The sequence below is a fragment of the Ranitomeya imitator genome, chromosome 1 (genome assembly GCF_032444005.1).
Source record: "Ranitomeya imitator isolate aRanImi1 chromosome 1, aRanImi1.pri, whole genome shotgun sequence".
Taxonomy (NCBI): domain Eukaryota; kingdom Metazoa; phylum Chordata; class Amphibia; order Anura; family Dendrobatidae; genus Ranitomeya; species Ranitomeya imitator.
Window position 1 is genome coordinate 615,211,413 of NC_091282.1, and position 21,392 is coordinate 615,232,804.

Sequence of the window (21,392 nt, forward strand, 5' to 3'; positions counted from 1 at the left end):
GTCCTGCTATACTCACCATCCGCCGCCTTTGCCGCTCCTCGCCACGTTCCTGGGACCGCTCCATTGCAAGCGGCAGCTTGCAGTCCCAGGGCTGGTGTGAGCAGGACCTATGATGACATCGCGGTCACATGACCGTGACGCCACTGCAGGTCCTTGCCGCACACCAGCCCTGGGACGGGACCGGAAGCTGCCGCTTGCAATGGAGCGGTCCCAAGAGCGTGGAGAGGAGCGAGAAAGGCGGCGGAGGGTGAGTATAGCAGGTTTTTTTTATTTTATTATTTTTGACATGACCTATTTTTACTATTGATGCTGCATAGGCAGCATCAATAGTAAATAGTTGGGGACACACAGGGTTAATAGCAGCGGTAACGGAGCGCGTTACACCGCGGGCCGTTACCGCTGCCATTAACCCTGTGTGAGCGGTGGGGATTACGGAGCGGGCGCCGGGCAGTGAGTGCAGGGGAGGGACTAATCAGACTGTGGCCGTCGCTGATTGGTCGCGGCAGCCATGACAGGCAGCTGCCGAGACCAATCAGCGAACGAATAACCGTGACAGACAGACAGACGGAAGTACCCCTTAGACAATTATGTATATAGATTTTATACCTATATACAGTTATATGAAAAGGTTTGGGCACCCCTATTAATCTTAAGCTTAATGTTTTATAAAAATTTGTTTTTTTTTTTGCAACAGCTATTTCAGTTTCATATATCTAATAATTGTTGGACACAGTAATGTTTCTGCCTTGAAATGAGGTTTATTGTACTAACAGAAAATGTGCAATCTGCATTCAAACAAAATTTGACAGGTGCATAAGTATGGGCACCCCACCAGAAAAGTGACATTAATATTAATAGATCCTCCTTTTGCAAAAATAACAGCCATTAGTCGCTTCCTGTAGCTTTTAATGAGTTCCTGGATCCTAGATGAAGGTATTTTTGACCATTCCTCTTTACAAAACAATTCCAGTTCAGTTAAGTTTGATGGTCGCCGAGCATGGACTGCCCTCTTCAAATGATCCCACAGATGTTCAATGATATTCAGGTCTGGGGACTGGGATGGCCATTCCAGAACAGTGTAATTGTTCCTCTGCATGAATGCCTGAGTAGATTTGGAGCGGTGTTTTGGATCATTGTCTTGCTGAAAGATCCATCCCCTGCGTAACTTCAACTTTGTCACTGATTCATGAACATTATTGTCAAGAATCTGCTGATACTGAGAGGAATCCATGCGTCCCTCAACTTTAACAAGATTCCCGGTACCGGCATTGGCCACACAGCCCCAAAGCATGATGGAACCTCCAACAAACTTTACTGTGGGTAGCAAGTGTTTTTCTTGGAATGCTGTGTTTTTTGACCACCATGCATAACGCCTTTTTGTATGACCAAACAACTCAATCTTGGTTTCATCAGTCCACAGGACCTTCTTCCAAAAAGAAATTGGCTTCTCCAAATGTGCTTTTGCATACCTCAGCCGACTGTTTGTAGCGTGCTTGCAGAAACTGCTTATTTCGCATCACTCTCCCATACAGCTTCTCCTTGTGCAAAGTGCGTTGTATAGTTGACCGATGCAGTGACACCATCTGCAGCAAGTTGATGCTGCAGCTCTCTGGAGGTGGTCTGAGGATTGCCCTTGACTGATCTCACCATTCTTCTCTGCCTTTCTGATGTTTTTCTTGGCCTGCCACTTCTGGCCTTAACAAGAACTGTACCTGTGTTCTTCCATTTCCTTACTATGTTCCTCACAGTGGAAATTGACAAGTTAAATCTGTGAGACAGCTTTTTGTATCCTTCCCCTGAACAACTATGTTGAATAATCTTTGTTTTCAGATCATTAGACAGTTGTTTTGAGGAGCCCATGATGCCACTCTTCAGAGGAGATTCAAACAGGAGAACAACTTGCAAGTGGCCACTTTAAGTAGCTTTTCTCATGATTGCATACACCTGGCTATGAAGTTCAAAGCTCAATGAGGTTAGAAAACCAAAAAAGTGCTTTAGTAAGTCAGTAAAAAGTAGGTAGGAGTATTTAAAACAAGAAAATAAGGGTGCCCATACTTATGCACCTGTCAAATTTTGTTTGAATGCAGATTGCACATTTTCTGTTAGTACAGTAAACCTCATTTCAAGGCAGAAACATTACTGTGTCCAACAGTTATTAGATATATGAAACTGAAATAGCTGTTGAAAAAAAAACAATTTTTATAAAACATTAAGCTTAAGATTAATAGGGGTGCCCAAACTTTTTCATATGAATATAAAGATCACTGCACACGTACAAGAGAAAGGTATGCTTGCAAGTGGAAGTTTATTTATAGTGGTTATGAGGTCAAGCGACTGGTAAATTTTGACGTTTCGGCCAATACATAGCCTTGGTCACAACGTTGCTAATAAGCAGAGTTAAGTTTCAGTTCAGGGTTTTACAAGTGTGGTACTGACGACAGGTTATGTCCATGTAATTTCCCTACTACGCCGGCCACAGCTCAGGACACGGGAGTGTCAGCACCGGATTCACTTGGGAGCCCCGACGCCAGCACCCACCTAGACACGGCTGTGTCAGGATCCCCACACACTGCCTAAACGCCAGGCGCAACTCAGAGGGCCATATTGCACGTCGGAGCTCTTTCATTTACTCCTGACACCACTGTGTCAGATGTATATGGACACGCCATTCCTTGGACTGGCATACACATGGGCATCGTACCCTAAGGAGCGCTTATGAAATTAGCTTGCCCTTGGACCCCATATCATATTTCTTTTGCCAAACATTTCCACAGGCTTTTGGCACACGACCTTGATAGCCATCTACTCCATTTGCTCCAAAGAGAAATCACTCAGCCCTAACTATATGAGTTCCTATGGAAATTACATGGACATAACCTGTCGTCAGTTCACTTTTTTTTTTTTCCCGCCGAGCTACGCCCACCTGTGCCATCTTGGCGCTACTGACCTGGCGGTTAGCCCTGCCCACTTTCCCCCTGCGCCGCTGTAGTGTTCTTTTGGTGCTAGTACCACTGGCTCCGCCTCCCTCAAAGAGCGCAAATCCTGGCGTCCGTTTCTTGGCGGTCGTCTGTCAGCCCTGCAGCACCGGATAGGAGAGTGTCTCACAAGCCTTCTCTGACAGCCCGTAGTGAAGGACCATCGTTTCTGGATAGCTGCCTTCCATCCAGAAAACGCTTCGCCCGCTGTGAGTAGCTCTGCTCAGCAGACTGACACTCTCCTCTTCCCTCCTGTCCCCTAACCGTCTGGCATTCGTCAGGGACCCGTTCTTCATGTCTAATTCTAAGGGAGGTTGCTCTCGCCCTCCTACTTCTTCCTCTACTTCCTCTGCCTTAGTCAAACATTTTGCGTGTTTGTCTTGTAACTGCAAGCTTCCCTCAGGTCAGTCCTGTCCCCTCTGTCAGGCCTGCAGCAACCCCATTACGCCCACCGCCCAGGTCCCCCCTGCTATTCCGCCTGAGAGCGAAGTCCCCACCCCAGGCTGGGCCTCCTCTCTGTCTCAATCCCTAGCGGATCTCACACTTGTGTCCCAGACCCTTGTGTCCGTAGTCGATCGGCTGCCCCTGCAGACTTCCACAGTAGCCAGCAGGTCGCAGGAAACTCCGTCCAAGACTTACAATATAGGCCAGAAAAGATCCAGACAGGAACGCCGGTCTGAGTCCTCTTCTCGTTCCATCTCGCCCCATGGCCCTTCTCTATGGTCGGGCTCCCCCCGGTCCTCCTCCCCTGAGTCATCCGAGGTGTTCTCTGATGCGCCTTCGGAGGATATTTCGGAGCTGGACTCGAACCAAATCTCTAGCATGAGGCATATGGTTCAGAACCTCATTGGAGCGATAAAGCAGACCTGTGGCATCAAAGACTCCTCTACGGAACCCGCAGATCAGGCAGTTTCGTTTAGACGGTCAAAACCACCTTCCAAGTTTTTCACTCCTCACCCTGAATTCGAGGAGATCCTGACCAGACAAAGAGACGCTTTCAGAGAGGAAAGCGCCTTGGCGTTTTGTATCCTTTTTCTCCGGAGCTCACCGCTAATTGGACTGCTTCTCCTTGGATCCTCCAGTTTCCAGGCTGTCCACCAACACGGTCCTTCTGCTATCCGGCGGAGCATTCCTGAAAGACTCTTAACGATAGTCATTGAATCCTTTGCAAAGTCAGCCTTCGAAATGGCTGCGTCCACTTTTTGCCCGGGTCTTTGCTTCCACTTGGGTTTCAAAATCCATTTCCGAATGGGCAAATAACTCCGTCGGGGCATCCTGGACGGGGCCCCATCTGGACAGCTGGCAGAGCTTGCCAACCAGATTTCCCATGTGGGTGAATACCTGATCTCCGCTTCCCTGGATGCCACATCTTGTGCTGCTCAGGCATCCAGCAATGCTGTGACCATCCATCGGACCGTTTGGCTCAAGGCCTGGCAGGCGAATTTGTCTTCAAAAAAGTCCCTTACCAGCCTGCCTTTTCAGGGTTCACGTATCTTTAGTTCTAAGCTGGACCAAATCATTAAGGACACCACCGGGGGCATAAGTTCCCTTCTTCCCCAGTCTAAACCTCGCCGCCCTCCTCCTAGGCGGCAATTTCGGCCCTTTCATCGTTTCGCGGCATCAATTCCTTTTCCCAACAGCAGTGGCCACAGGCACGTCAACAGAACAAGAAGGTATCCTTAAGACCAACTCCTTCCTGGCATCCTCGCTACTCCCAAGGTAGATCCTCCAGGTCTAGGTCTGGCAGGTCCACCTCAGCATGACTCACGGCAAGACCCCAGCCCACTTCCCAGGCTGGGCGGTCGTCTCCTCTTCTTCAGAGACGTCTGGATCAACTCAGTAGAGGGGCATGGGTCAGGGAAGTTGTATCCTCGGGATACAAAATAGAGTTCGTTTCACGGCCCCTGGATCGTTTCTTCGAATCCCCACCTCCAAGAGATGCTGCTCTAGTTCCGGGTTTCTTTGCAGCCATCGCTTCTCTCCTCAAATCCGGGGTAATCGTTCCTGTCCCAGAAAAGGAACGGTTCACAGGGTTCTATTCGAATCTTTTTGTCGTACCGAAAAAAGACTGCAAAGTTCGTCCCATTCTGGATCTAAAATTGCTGAACAAGAGGGTTAGTCTCAGACACTTCAGGATGGAATCCCTTCGTTCAGTAATTGCTTCCATGGAGGCTCAGGAGTTTCTGTGCTCCATAGACATCCAGGATGCCTACCTCCATGTCCCAATATTCCCCAGACATCACCAATTCCTGCGTTTTGCAGTTCTTCAGAAGCATTTTCAGTTTGTCGCCCTGCCGTTCGGTCTCGCGACCGCTCCTGGGGTTTTCACGAAGATCATGGCAGTGCTGATAGCCATCTTGAGGGTCAGGGGCCTGGTACTTTTTCTGTACCTCGACAACATCCTTATCAAGGCTCCGTCCTTTTCTCAGGCTCAAGAAAGTCTGTCCATAGTCCTTGACACTAGCCCGTTTCGGGTGGCTTGTCAACAGGAAGAAATCCTGTCTTGTTCCCTCTCAGCACCTTGTTTTTCTGGGCATGCTCTTCGACACACCTGGAAGACCAGAGTCTTCCTTCCCAAAGACCAGAGATCCATCCTTCGCCGGGAGGTTCGCCTGCTCCAGGGTCCTTGGCTTCCCTCCTTCCGATCGGTCATGAAGGTTTTGGGGAGGATGGTTGCATGCAACATTGGAAGCAATCCCCTTCGCCTAATTTCACTCAAGTCCTCTTCAACAGGCTATTCTATCACAGTGGGACAGGTCTGTCTTCTCCCTGGATCGTCCGATTTGGCTTTCTCCGCGGGTCAAACGGTCTGCCACCCGAATTCTCGGTCGCTCAGTTTAACGGCGTGGTTGTTGAGACCGCAGTTCTAAGAGCATCATGCCTTTCGGATCGGGTGATTCCCACTATGATCCAGGCTAGGAAGCCTTCGTCTTCCAGGATCTACTATCGTACCTGGAAGGCTTACTTCCGTTGGTGCGAGTCCAACCACGTTTCACCTATGTCTTTTTCCCTTTCTTCCATTTTGGCCTTCCTTCAGGCAGGACTGGATGCGGGCTTTGCCCTTAGTTCCCTAAAGGGCCAGGTTTCTGTGCTCTCCATCCTCTTCTAGAAGACATTATTTTCTCGGCCACAAGTCAAGCCTTTCCTTCAGAGAGTAGCCCATGCTGCCCCTCTGTACAGGGCGCCTGTGGATTCGTGGGATCTCAATCTTGTGCTGGAGGTGCTGAGGGGTCCTCCCCTCCTTTTGAGTCTCTGGGAGGTTTCCCTGTCAGTCTTGTCTTGGAAGGTGGCCTTTCTTGTGGCCATCACTTCTATCCGGCGCGTTTCCGAGTTGGCGGCCCTTTCTTGCCGACCTCCTTTCCTGGTTATCCACCAGGACAAGGTGGACCTGAGGCCTCCGCTTTCTTTCCTTCCTAAAGTGTTTTCCACCTTCCACCTCAATGAGGACATCGTCTTACCCTCCTTTTGTCCAGCTCCGACTCATCCTCTGGAGCGATCGTTGAACAAGCTGGACCTCATCAGGGCGGTGAGGATCTACCTGGCTAGAATGGCCTCTTTCCGGAAGACGGATTCCTTTTTCGTCATTCCTGATTGCACGCGTAAAAGCCTGCCAGCTTCCAAAGTGACTATTGCTCGCTGGATCAGAATGGCAATTTTGGAGGCTTGGGCTACTTTCACACTTGCGTTTTTCAGCTTCAAGCACAATCCGTCAATTTTTTTCGGCTTGTGACGGGTGGTCTTCTGTTTCATCCATCGTGCATTGGATCCGTCAGAAAATAGCAGTCCGTCGTGTGGAGAAAACGTTCATAGGAACGTTTTTTTTCTGCACGTCGGAAAATCGGTCAGCGACGCATCCTGCGTTGCCTGTCGTCGGCTGTAATGAAAGCCTATGGACACAGGATCTGTTGCTGACCATCACAGGAATCCAGCGACGTGTGGCGTTTTTCCCCTCTGAGCATGCCTGGAAGGATTTTCAAACTCCACACATTCGCCAAATTTTGCAAGGTCCATACCTATGCTTCGGCGGATGCCAGCCTAGGCAGAAGGATCTTGCAGGCGGCAGTGGTGAGTCCTCTGACCTGATGGAAGTATGTTTTTCCCGCCCCAGGGACTGCTTTGGGATGTCCCAAGGTTCCTGTGTCCCCCAATGAGGCGATAGAGAAAACAGGATTTTTTGGTTGCTTACCGTAAAATCCGTTTCTCGGAGCCTTCATTGGGGGACACAGCACCCTCCTATATTATTCAGTTTCTGTTGTTCTGTGTTCTTTGACTGTTCTCATGTTTACAGTTCTCATGTTTGTGGTTATGTTATCCCTCCGGAAACCTGAAAGAAAACGACGCACGTTGAGGTAGATGAGGGTCTAATAAAAGACCCATGTCCACCTCCTACTGACACTAAGCTAAACTGAAGCTCATAATGCCAGTCGGTGGGGTGTACACTGCAGAGGAGGAGCTAACTTTTTTTTATTCATAGTGTCAGCCTCCTAGTGGCAGCAGCATACACCCATGGTTTCTGTGTCCCCATGGTTCCTGTGTCCCCCAATGAAGGCTCCGAGAAATGGATTTTACGGTAAGCAACCAAAAAATCCTGTTTTTCCCCACTGTATATTATATATAGTGTAAGATTTTGGATACACATAACGTTTTGATCTCTATTTTGTTTTTAGAGTTAGTGCGGTGACTTAACCAACACAAGAAAGTTCCTGTTTTACTAAATTTTTATTTTCATGTGTCTCCCATTTTACGTTTTTATGTACGCTGTTTGTTGTTAACGTATATTTTTTATTTTCCTAGTAGCAGTAGGGGGTGATTCAAACTTTTTTTTGTTTTTGCAGGATCTCTGTAATGACTCATTATTAAAAGATTTCTGTGATGGCCTCTTGTATCAAGTGGAAGCTTTAGAGTGGTGCATAGAGCACAGCCGGTGGGTGTCTGCGCCATTTTTGCTTGTTTGTTTCCAAACGTCAGTTATTATCACTTTTATAATTATCTGGTAAGTAACAAGAGATTCTGTAATTCCCACAGTGCTGCAGCCCCTTAATATTATTCAATTGGTGGGGAGCCCAAGATTACAAGAATCAGAGCTCCACGATCTGATGCTGAAGGCCTTTAATTATTAATTTTTGTCTTGAAGACCCTCAACCCCTTCTTTGTTCAGGACGTAATTAGAGTTGGGGTAGATCAATTTTTTAGGACCTGATCCTTTGGCAACAACAATAATCTATGGCCACTATATGTGAACCCTGAGAACCACCTCCTACCCTTGCAGTTATTCCTTTGATTAACCGACCTGGCTAGTCATCCCGCAATGATGTTGCTCCAGACACGCTAATCAATAAAAGAGCTCCTAGTCTGGGAGGTTAGGAGGTGGTTCTCCAAACTCTTATCCAGATAAAACATGGCCAATGAACCTGGCCCAGCAAATCGATTTGCACAAGCTTCAGACTAAATAGTACATCACAGAGAGGGTAAAGTTCTTCTTTGTGCTCCTGTGTATTCCAGCCACAGGCTCAAAACCATTATTCGTACAAAATTCTGCAATACTGACGCAGTATAAGCAATCCAACAATCCCTGGTTCAAGTTTAAAAAAAAAAAAAAAAAAAAAGTGTCCAGCAAAAATAAGCCCTCAACCTATGGCGGTGTAGAAGAAAAAATATAAAAAGTTGTGGCTCTTGTAAGAAAAAAAAATTAAAGCACTAAAACAAACCTTGACCCCACCAGGATGGTTTTAAATATATTCTCAATATTAGACTTAGAGCTAAAAAAATCTGGAAGATCTATATGGAAAGGTTAAACAATTATTGACTTAACCGGAAACAGTTGTGTAGGAGGTTTAAAGCCGTGTGAGGAATAGACAAACTCTGCTACAAAAGTGAGGTTATGGCAGATGGTTTCACATCACAGGTCAAGCACTATGGCAAGAATGAGAATGCACCAAGGTGGTTATACTGCCTCAGAAAGATCTCTCCCAGGCAAAGATTTCACAGCAGACTTGCGTTTCAAGATGTGCTGTCTTGAAGAAGCATTTTTATTACAGCTGTCTAAAACATTTGCACTGTGTTGTACATGAAAGTAAAGTATATACAACCCCTGGCAAAAATTATGGAATCGCTGGCCTTGGAGGATGTTTATTCAGTTGTTTAATTTTGTAGAAAAAAAGCCGATCACAGACGTGGCACAAAACTAAAGTCATTTCAAATGGCAACTTTCTGGCTTTAAGAAACACTAAAAGAAATCAAGAACAAAAAATGTGGCAGTCAGTAATGGTTACTTTTTGTAACCAAGCATAGGAAAAATTATGGAATCGCTCAATTCTGAGGAAAAAATTATGGAATCATGAAAAACAAACAAAAAAACATTCCAAAACATCACTAGTATTTTGTTGCACCACCTCTGGCTTTATAACAGCTTGCCGTCTCTGAGGCATGGACTTAGAGTGTCAAATATTACTCTTCATCAATCTGGCTCCAACTTTCTCTGATTTCTGTTGCCAGATCAGCTTTGCAGGTTGGAGCCTTGTCATGGACCATTTTCTTCAACTTCCACCAAAGATTTTCAAATGGATTGAGATCCGAACTTTTTGCAGGCCATGACATTGACCTTATGTGTCTTTTTTCAAGGAATGTTTTCAAAGTTTTTGCTCTGACAGGATGCATTATCATCTTGAAAAATGATTTCATCATCCCCAAACATCCTTTCATTTGATGGGATTAGAAAAGTGTCCAAAATATCAACATAAACTTGTGCATTTATTGCAGATGTAATGACAGCCATCTCCCCAGTGCCTTCACCTGACATGCAGCCCCATATCATCAATGACTGTGGAAATTTGCATGTTCTCTTCAGGCAGTCATCTTTATAAATCTCATTGGAACAGCACCAAACAAAAGTTCCAGCATCATCACCTTGCCCAGTGCAGATTCACGATTCATCACTGAAAATTACTTTCATCCAGTCATCTGCAGTCCACGATTGCTTTTCCTTAGTCCATTGTAACCTTGTTTTTTCTGTTTAGGTGTTAATGATGGCTTTCGTTTAGCTTTTCTGTATGTAAATCCCACTTCCTTTAGGCGGTTTCTCACAGTTCGGTCACAGATTTTGACTTTAGTTTCCACCCATTCGTTCCTCATATGTTTTGTTGTGCATTTCCTGTTTTGGAGACATATTGCTTGAAGTTTCCGGTCTTGATGCTTTGATGTCTTCCTTCGTCTACCAGTATTTTTGCCTTTAATCCCTTCATGACCCAGCCTATTTTGACCTTAAAGACCTTGCCGTTTTTTGCAATTCTGACCAGTGTCCCTTTATGAGGTAAAAACTCAGGAACGCTTCAACGGATCCTAGCGGTTCTGAGATTGTTTTTTCGTGACATATGGGGCTTCATGTTAGTGGTAAATTTAGGTCAATAAATTCTGCGTTTATTTGTGATAAAAACGGAAATTTGGCAAAAATTTTGAAAATTTCGCAATTTTCACATTTTGAATTTTTATTCTGTTAAACCAGAGAGCTATGTGACACAAAATAGTTAATAAATAACATTTCCCACATGTTTACTTAACATCCGCACAATTTTGGAAACAAAATTTTTTTTTTGTTAGGAAGTTATAAGGGTTAAAATTTGACCAGCGATTTCTCATTTTTACAACGAAATTTACAAAACCATTTTTTTTTTAGGGACCACCTCACATTTGAAGTCAGTTTGAGGGGTCTATATGGCTGAAAATACCCAAAAGTGACACCATTCTAAAAACTGCACCCCTCAAGGTACTCAAAACCACATTCAAGAAGTTTATTAACCCTTCAGGTGCTTCACAGCAGCAGAAGCAACATGGAAGGAAAAAATGAACATTTAACTTTTTAGTCACAAAAATTATCTTTTAGCAACAATTTTTTTATTTTCCCAATGGTAAAAGGAGAAACTGAACCACGAAAGTTGTTGTCCAATTTGTCCTGAGTACGCTGATACCTCATATGTGGGGGTAAACCACTGTTTGGGCATATGGTAAGGCTCGGAAGGGAAGGAGCGCCATTTGACTTTTTGAATGAAAAATTATTTCCATAGTTAGCGGACACCATGTCGCGTTTGGAGAGCTCCTGTGTGCCTAAACATTGGCACTCCCCCACAAGTGACCCCATTTTGGAAACTAGACCCCCCAAGGAACTTATTTAGATGCCTAGTGAGCACTTTAAACCCTCAGGTGCTTCACAAATTGATCTGTAAAACTGAAAAAGTACTTTTTTTCACAAAAAAATTCTTTTCGCCTCAATTTTTTCATTTTCACATGGGCAGTAGGATAAAATGGATCATAAAATTTGTTGGGCAATTTCTCCCGAGTACGCCGATACCTCATATGTGGGGGTAAACCACTGTTTGGGCACACGGCAGGGCTCGGAAGGGAAGGCGCGCCATTTGACTTTTTGAATGGAAAATTAGCTCCAATTGTTAGCGGACACCATGTCGCGTTTGGAGAGCCCCTGTGTGCCTATGCATTGGAGCTCCCCCACAAGTGACCCCATTTTGGAAACTAGACCCCCCAAGGAACTTATCTAGATGCATATTGAGCACTTTAAACCCCCAGGTGCTTCACAGAAGTTTATAACGCAGAGCCATGAAAATAAAAAAATAATTTTTCTTTCCTCAAAAATAATTATTTAGCCCAGAATTTTTTATTTTCCCAAGGGTTACAGGAGAAATTGGACCCCAAAAGTTGTTGTCCAGTTTCTCCTGAGTACGCTGATACCCCATGTGTGGGGGTAAACCACTGTTTGGGCACACGTCGGGGCTCAGAAGGGAAGTAGTGACTTTTGAAATGCAGACTTTGATGGAATGGTCTGCGGGCGTCACATTGCGTTTGCAGAGCCCCTGGTGTGCCTAAACAGTAGAAACCCCCCACAAGTGACCCCATTTTAGAAACTAGACCCCCCAAGGAACTTATCTAGATATGTGGTGAGCACTTTGAACCCCCAAGTGCTTCACAGACGTTAACAACGCAGAGTCGTGAAAATAAAAAATCATTTTTCTTTCCTCAAAAATGATGTTTTAGCAAGCATTTCTTTATTTTCACAAGGGTAACAGGAGAAATTGGACCCCAGTAATTGTTGCGCAGTTTGTCCTGAGTATGCTGGTACCCCATATGTGGGGGTAAACCACTGTTTGGGTGCACGTCGGGGCTCGGAAGTGAGGGAGCACCATTTGACTTTTTGAATACAAGATTGGCTGGAATCAATGGTGGCGCCATGTTGCGTTTGGAGACCCCCTGATGTGCCTAAACAGTGGAAACCCCTCAATTCTAACTCCAACACACCCCTAACCCTTATCCCAACTGTAGCCGTAACCCTAATCACAACCCTAACCCCAACACACCCGTAACCCCAACACACCCCTAACCCTAACCACAACCCTAATTCCAACCCAACCCTAGCCCTAAGGCTATGTGCCAACGTTGCGGATTTGTATGAGATTTTTCAGCACCATTTTTGAAAAATCCGCGGGTAAAAGGCACTGCGTTTTACCTGCGGATTTACCGCGGATTTCCAGTGTTTTTTGTCCGGATTTCACCTGCGGATTCCTATTGAGGAACAGGTGTAAAACGCTGCGGAATCCGCACAAAGAATTGACATGCTGCGGAAAATACAACGCAGCGTTCCCGCGTGGTATTTTCCGCACCATGGGCACAGCGGATTTGGTTTTTCATATGTTTACTTGGTACTGTAAACCTGATGGAACACTGCTGCGGATCCGTAGCCAAATCCGCACCGTGTGCACATAGACTAATTCTAAAGGTATGTGCACACGCTGCGGAAAACGCTGCGGATCCGCAGCAGTTTCCCATGAGTTTACAGTTCAATGCAAACCTATGGAAAACAAAAATCGCTGTACACATGCTGCAGAAAAACTGCACGGAAACACAGCGGTTTACATTCTGCAGCATGTCACTTCTTTCTGCGGATTCCGCAGCGGTTTTACAACTGCTCAAATAGAAAATCGCTGTTGTAAAACCGCATTGAAATGCGCAGAAAAAACATGGTAAATCCGCCATAAATCCGCAGCGGTTTAGCACTGCGGATTTATCAAATCCTCTGCGGAAAAATCCGCAGAGGACCAGAATACGTGTGCACATACCGAAACCCTAACCCTACCCCTAACCCTACCCCTAACCCTACCCCTAACCCTAGTTCTTACCCCAACCTTAGTGGAAAAAAAAATATATATATATTTTTTTATTGTCCCTACCTATGGGGGTGACAAAGGGGGGGGGGGGGTCATTTACTTTTTTTTTTTTATTTTGATCACTGAGATAGGTTATATCTCAGTGATCAAAATTCACTCTGGAACGAATCTGCCGGCCGGCAGATTCGGCGGGCGCACTGCACATGCGCCCGCCATTTTGGAAGATGGCGGCGCCCAGGAAAGAAGACGGACGGTCCCCGGGAGGCCAGGTAAGTATAGGGGGGGGGGGGGGGCGTCGGGGCACGGGGGGGGGGGGCGTCGGAGCACGGGGGGGGGGGGGGGGTGGATTGGAGCACGGAGTGGGGGATCGCTGTGCAGGCGGGTGGATCGGAGCACGGGGGGGGGGGGAAATCGCTGTGCGGGGGGGGATCGGAGTCCGGGGGGGTTTGATTGGAGCACGGGGGGTGTGATTGGAGCACGGGGGGAGCGGGCAGGAGGACGGGGGAGCGGAGCACAGGACCGAGGGGAGCGGACCACAGATCGGGGGGCTGGGGGGGCGATCGGAGGAGTGGGGTGGGTGCACATTAGTGTGTCCAGCCATGGCCGATCATATTGCAGCATCGGCCATGGCTGGATTGTAATATTTCACCATTTTTTTAGGTGAAATATTACAAATCGCTCTGATTGGCAGTTTCACTTTCAACAGCCAATCAGAGCGATCGTAGCCACGAGGGGGTGAAGCCACCCCCCCTGGGCTAAACTACCACTCCCCCTGTCCCTGCAGATCGGGTGAAATGGGAGTTAACCCTTTCACCCCATCTGCAGGGACGCGACCTTTCCATGACGCATATGCTGCGTCATGGGTCGGAATGGCACCGACTTTCATGACGCAGCGTATGCGTCAAAGGTCGGGAAGGGGTTAACAACCTTCCCATGTTGTTTGTATTTGGTCCAGATTTTAGACACAGCTGACTGTGAACAACCAACATCTTTTGCAACATTGCATGATGATTTACCCTCTTTTAAGAGTTTGATTATCCTCTCCTTTGTTTCAATTGACATCTCTCGTGTTGGAGCCATGATTCATGTCAGTCCACTTGGTGCAACAGCTCTCCAAGGTGTGATCACTTCTTTTTAGATGCAGACGAACGAGCAGATATAATTTGATGCAGGTGTTATTTTTGGGTATGAAAATTTACAGGGTGATTCCATAATTTTTTTCCTCAGAATTAAGTGACTCCATAATTTTTACCCTATGCTTGATTTAAAAAAAAGTAACCATTACTGACTACCACATTTTTTTTTGTTCTTGATTTCTTTGTGTTTCTTAAAGCCAGAAAGTTGCCATTTGAAATGACTTTAGTTTTGTGCCATGTCTGTTATCTGCTTTTTTTTTCTACAAAATTAAACAACTGAATGAACATCCTCCAAGGCCGGTGATTCCATAATTTTTGCCAGGAGTTGTATTAGAGCTTTAACTTGTTTTCTTTTGTGATGCAGACAAGAGATTTCCAGAAAAGATGTGTTGCATCACTTGTGTACCCTGGACAGCCGTTCTGCCCTGTATATTCTTCATCATCTCACCAACCTGCCACTGCTTAATGAAGATGAAGTTCTGAAACTTCTCCGCAGAGGACACCCGGACGAGGAAGGTGCAGCACAGTACTTGGCAGTATAAGTGTATTGTAGTATGTGTAAAGGGTTTAAAAAGAAAAGGAAAAAAAAAAGTTCTTTACTCTCCCTCCCAAGGTCCAGCAGTAGGTCTCGGTCTGTTATGGTCTGCAGCGTTAGGTCATGTCGACAGCGCTGCAGCCAATTGGTGGGCTCAGCAGCTAGTGCTGTCAACTTGGGCAGAACCGCTGAGTTCTCAGATTGACTGTCAGCACTAGACCCGTGGAGGGTGAATAAAGAAAATATATATTTCTTTATCACTTCGTTGGGGGACACAGGTAACCATGGCTATATGCTGCTGTCGCTAGGAGGCTGACAAAAATAATTGGCTCCTTAGCAGTGTATACCCACTGACTGGCACAAAGCTTGTAGGTTTTAGCTTCTTGTTAGTAGGAGGCAGACCTGGATCTGATTCCATACTCATCTTTTCCTTTTCAGGTCACCCTGTTGTGTTTTAGTAGATTAGGGAGACAAAAAGCGCATATAGGGTCTAATCCTCAGTTTAAATGCGTTTTTTTAAAACCAGAGCTGCTCACCTGATGGTGTAAAGCAAAAGCATGTGCGTATCGGCTGCTGCAGATCCCGGGGCCACCCACGCAACCTTCTCAGAGACGTTGTACAGGTTAGTGTGGATTAAGTCCGCGCTGCCACAATAATACAGATTCCAATGTAATGGAAAGACTCTGGTGGTTTATTCAACGTGTTTCAAGGTTTATCTGACCCCTTCATCAGGAAATTACCACAAAGACATCTGTTGTTTTTGTGGTATTTTCCTGATGGAGGGGTCAGATAGACCTTGAAACGCGTTAAATAAACCACCAGAGTTTTTCATTACATTCAAATCTGTATTATTGCGCGGACTTAATCCACAAACTATCCTGTTATGTTTTATTAATCTTTACCCCTTTTTCCCCCTTTATATTTCAGGTTCTCTTCTACAGGGTAACAGGGTGTAATTTCTCACCCCGTTTCCCCCACACGGAGAGAACAGTGTGGCATCATCCACTCTCGGATCTGTATGGCAGGGCCTTATCCCTTGGCACCTCAGGGTGATTCCAGGTGGTTGGTCCAAAGCTTTTCCCCACCCCAGCCCTCTCCTCGGAGCGGGCCAAGAGGAAGACTGTGGTTACTTGCTATTGCCCCCCCCCCCCCAGCCAATCACTGTGCAGCTTCCTGCTCGCACATTTTTTCCCCAATGAGAGAGTTTGTCTCTCCTTCCCTTGTTGGCTGGTTCACACCCCCACCAGAGTATCCTCATGCTCTTTTTGGCCTATCACAGGGCCCTTTGCTTACTGGGCATTCCACGCCATCGGCTGGCCTGCCAATCAGTGGGCGAGGCCTTGCATACACGCCTTTTTTTTGAATAAAGGATCTCTCTGCTCATTTTTATGGGATCCTGCAGTGTGTATTGCCCGGGACCAGCTCTTGCTTCTTTCACACTCCGGCTCTGTCTCAGCAGCTTCCAGCCACAGGTCTGGGGGACACAGCAGCTTCATTTTCTGCCTGCATCTCCAGCAGATCAGTGCGGATAGGCTCTGTCTGGCCCTCCGCAGCGGTAGCTTCAGGCCCTCACATATGCCCAGGCCTAGGGAGCCTCACTCCCGTCCCTCCCCCACTTTCACTCATTATGCCTGTGCATTCTGAAAAGAAGAAGTGGCCCTCGGCCTTCTGCCAGCCCTGCAGCCCTTCCACCATACTTGCATAACAGGAACCACCCTGAACAAGGGCACAGACCCTCCTCCTCAGTGGGCTGTTGCTATTACTCAATCAGTTTCTGACCTAACCAGGGTGTCACAGTTCCTGGAGCAGGCCCTAGAACGCTTGCCTTACTTGTCTACCGCCACCAGTTCTTCGAAAGTTTCTAAGGACGATTCGCAGGCACCTCAACACCACACTCAGAAGGGCAGATCAAGGATTAGATCCAAGAAGCTGGTTTACCCTAGCTCCTCATCCAGCTCCCCATCACCGTCTAATTCCTCCAGAATTTCCTCGGTATTCCATGCATCCTCTCCTGAGGTGACCCTGGGATTTGAACCAGAGTCCCAGTCAGATTCTGAGCCCGACACGAATCAGACCTCTAAACTTCAGGATATGGTCGACGGCCTCATATCTGCTGTTGACCAGGTAGGACAAGGGTGCTCCCCAGAATCACGCCGTCTCAATCAAAAGGGGTAAAACGCACTTTCCAGATGTTTTCCAATCACAAGGAGTTTGAGCGAATCTTTCCTAAACATTGGGAACATCCGTAAAATCGCTTTTCTGGTAGAAAACAATTGGATATCCTATATCCCTTTTTTAGTCTGGACCTCATTAGCAAATGGACAATCGCCTACCATCGATCCACTGGTCTCCCTCCTGTTCGACAAAATAGTTGCGACTCTCCCTCCCTCAAGGACTCCCTCTGTTCCGCCTTCGCTTCCATCTGGGTAGCCAAGTCCCTCTTGGCCTGGGCAAAAATCCTCTGACGGTATTTTATCGACCACCTCTTCAAACCAGCACGCTGACCTTGTGGATCACACAGCCCATGCAGGAAAATATTTACTCCCCGTGTCCCTGGATGCCGTGAGCTGTTCAGCCTGTGTCACCAGCAATATCATTGCCATAAGAAGAATCCTCTGGCTTAATGATTGGAAAGCGAACCCGCCTTCAAAGAAGTCCCTTACTAACCTCCCTTTCCAGGTTTCAAGATTCTTTGCTAAGATTTCATATGCTACCAGCGGTAAGAGCACTTGCTTTCCTTTTTTTTTTTTTTGATTTAAATAGATTTTTATTAACAATATAAAGAAGAATATCAGAATGCCATTTACATTGCATTATATCACATACACATTTTCTTATTTTAATAAACCCCAACTACCCCCCTCCCCCCTACGACAGCTCAGTCTCAATCTTCACCCCACTGAGGCCTTCTCTGCCTCGTGTAATTTATCCTCATCCAGGTCTTAGGAAACTCGACGACTATACTCCTCAATCCAAATCAAGCCAAGGATACCATATTTTATTAAACATATCTATTTTCCCCCTTTTTTTGTACACCCCCTTTTCCAATTTTAGACCATGTTGAACATATTGGAGAAATTCCCTTCTCACAGGTGGTTCTGCATTTATCCAATTTCGTGCTATTACTTTCCTGGCCATGTAGAGTAGCCTAGCGATTGCAATCTTCCAAGTATTGTCAACTCCAATTTCTTCCACATATCCCAGCACGCATACTATCGGGTCTCTAAGAACTCTGCACTTATACGCTGCTTCAACTCGCCTCAAAACCACCACCCAAAAGGCAGCCAGTCTCGGACACGTCCACATCATGTGATATATTCCTGCATTCTCACTCGCACACCTCGGACACTCAGAATTGGCACGCAACCCCGCTTTGTATAGCACTTCCGGAGATTTATATACCCTATTCAGAATGTATAGCTGCGAGAGCCTATATGGTTCACTCAAGGATAGTCGCGGAACCCACTCCATCACCGATTCCCAGGTTTCATTTTCCATCGGTCCCACTTCTCTCTCCCACTTAGCTCTCGCCTTTATAGGGAAATCTAGCAGGAACGTGTGCATAAGGTCCTTATACAGAGTGGAAATAACTCCCCTTGTAGTTCCGTCACCACACACATACTCCAACACTATATCATCTTGAACCCTGATATCAGCCTTCTTATTCTGAGCTCTAAAGGCATGTCTCATCTGCGCATACTGATATTCCCCTGTGGATCGCAAACCAAATTCTTCCTGCAATTGGGAGAAGGACTTCAGTTCCTGTCGCTGGATTATCTGGTGAACAAAGCAAATTCCCTTATTCTGCCATTCCATCAGTCCTCCCAAGGCCTCAAATTCCTTTAAATTGTGGTTAGACCATATCGGTGTGAATTTAGTCAACCCTGTAACCCCACGAATCTGTCTTAGTCTATTCCATAATTTACGAATCAGGAACAGGGTTGGGTATACTTTCCCCAGAGCGCTCAAAGAGCCATCTTCCAAACACCTGGCCATCGGTCGTCGGTCCGTCACCTCTTCCATTAGCTGTTGTACTGCACTGGATGACGCCCCTCGCGCCCAGCCCTTCAAATGCTGGCTCTGGGCCGCAAGGAAGTATATTTCCGGGTTGGGCAAAGCCAAACCACTATCTTCCTTGGGTCGCTGAAGCGTCTCCAGGCTAATACGTGGATATTGTCTTCCCCATATCAAACTTCTAAAAAGGGCGTTAATCTGCCTGAACTTCCCCCGAGGGATCCAAATTGGTGCGTTATGTAGAACATAAAGAATTTTAGGCATCAGGACCATTTTAATAAGGTTTACCCTACCGACGACCGATAGATGTAGCTTATTCCAGGCATCTACCTTTGCCCTGAGTACCCCCATAACAGGAGTCAAATTTCTTTGCAGGAACTCCGCAATTGGCACCGAAATCCATATTCCAAGGTATTTAAATTGGGAAACCACCTTCAGCCTCTCATCCCCAACATCCTCACTCACATTCTCTCCTACATCATCCACTCTAAAAAGAACCGTCTTATCCCAATTAATTGTTAGTCCTGACACAGTACCAAATCTCTCAACAATTTCAACGGCCCCTCTTAGTGAATCGTCTGGATCCGCCAGGAACAGCAAAACATCATCCGCGTATAACGCTATTTTTTCCTCTATTTTCCCATACCTAAACCCAGGGACCCCATCCGACTGCCGAATCTTAGCAGCAAGAGGTTCTACAGCCAACACGAACAGGAGGGGTGAAAGCGGGCATCCCTGCCTAGTACCCCTAGCCAGCCCTATAGGTCGAGATAGCTCCCCGTTTACTCTAATTCTAGCGGACGGTAATGAGTACAATAGCTGTATCCAGGCCACAAACTGCGGACCAAACCCCATACATTCCAGCACCTGCCAGAGGTACCCCCATTCGACACTGTCAAACGCCTTATGTGCATCTAGCGATACAATCACTCTTCAACCACAGTTATCAGACTCTACCTGCAAATTTACATATAACCTCCGCAAATTGATCGCCGTTGATCTATCCGGCATAAAGCCAGATTGGTCCGAATGCACCAGACTCGCAATAACACTAGAGAGGCGGAGAGCCAACACCTTGGCCAGAAGCTTGACATCAATAGTAAAGAAATTGGGCGGTACGACTCCGGTTTCCCCAAGTCCTTATCCTCCTTTGGAATGACCACTATTATGGCCTCTCTCATAGAGGCCGGCAAGCGCCCACAGGACCTAGCTTTCTCCAATACCATTTTTAATCTAGGAATCAACACTTCTGCCAACCCTTTATAGATCTCAGCGGGTAGCCCATCGACCCCAGGCGCCTTCCCATTAGCCATAGACATCAATGCCCGACTCAATTCCTCCTCAGTGATAGGGGCCTCAAGGCTCTCCCTATCTGCCTCACTCAGTCTCGGCAGATCCAGACCTTCCAAGAAAGTCAGTGTGTCCTCGACCGATTCACCAACCCGAGAGGAATACAAATCTGCATAGAAGTCCGCGAAGGCTCTCAAGATTTCAGGCGTTTCCGTTATTTTACCTCCACTAGCAGAGTCCAAAGAGTGTATATATGAAGAACCTCTCTGAGCAGCAGCCACTACCGACAGCATATGTCCCACTGTTTCCCCCTCCTGATAGAACAATACCCTTTGGAAATCCCGCTTCCTCTCGGCTTTGCCTAACAGAATTTTTTCCAAATGATTTTGTGCGTTTTTTCATCCTTTTCTCTGCCTCAGGGGTTCCCAGTGTAGCCATCCCGTCTTCTGCTTCCTTCAACTCCTCAACTGCCACTTTTTCTGCCTCTCTCGTCCTCCGCTTACACCTACTAATGTCCCTAAACAGTAGTCCCCTCAGATACGCCTTCATTGCATCCCAAATCGTAAGAGCATCAGTACTTCCATCATTTAAGAGAAAGAATTCCGCTACCTCCCGTCCTATACTTTCCAACTCAATACTCTGTAACCAATTAGGTTGAATCTTCCATTCTCTCCCACTTAGCGAGCGAGCCCCCTACAATCTAACCTCTACTTCAATTGGACTATGGTCTGACAAGGCCCTTGGCAGATATCTCACCTCCCCAACCAATGTGTCCAAAATCCTGTTACCCAGAGCCATATCAATCCTAGAGAGCGTGGCATGCGCCGGTGAATAACATGAGTACCCTCTCTCCCCAATATGTCTAACCCTCCAAAGATCAATCAAACCTATCTCCTGTATATAGGTGCCAAATGTTGTGTGTCCCTCCGACCTATTCTGAGTATTTTTATTGTTATCCCAATATTCATCACAGATATTGTTTAGATCCCCGATAATTATTAACCGTGTCGGCCCCCATCTTTCCACTCGCTCCATTACTTCTCTAATTTTCCTGCTAGAGTAGGGAGGCGGAATATACATCGCTGCAACACACAACATCACTCCATACAGTATACACCGTATTAGTACGTACTGCCCATCCACATCCACACATACCTTCACCTCCTCATACTGAACTCCCGCTGGAACCAAGATTGAGACTCCTCTTGCATACGTGGAGAAGGTAGAATGATATCCCTTCTGGATCCACCGTCTATTCAGAACATCCACCTTT

The 21,392-nt window shown here is 46.5% G+C and overlaps 1 protein-coding gene across 1 annotated transcript in view; it reads left to right on the forward strand.

The window, feature by feature from the left end:
* Positions 1-14,917, forward strand: part of LOC138680190 (zinc finger FYVE domain-containing protein 26-like) — a 47,654-nt gene extending 32,737 nt beyond the window's left edge. Inside the window, exons 8-9 of the mRNA XM_069767860.1 lie at positions 7,811-7,899; positions 14,645-14,917. Of these exons, the coding sequence (XP_069623961.1) occupies positions 7,811-7,899; positions 14,645-14,822 (267 nt within the window). The 3' untranslated portion in view covers positions 14,823-14,917. The remainder of the gene's footprint in view (positions 1-7,810; positions 7,900-14,644) is intronic.
* Positions 14,918-21,392: the final 6,475 nt, after the last annotated feature.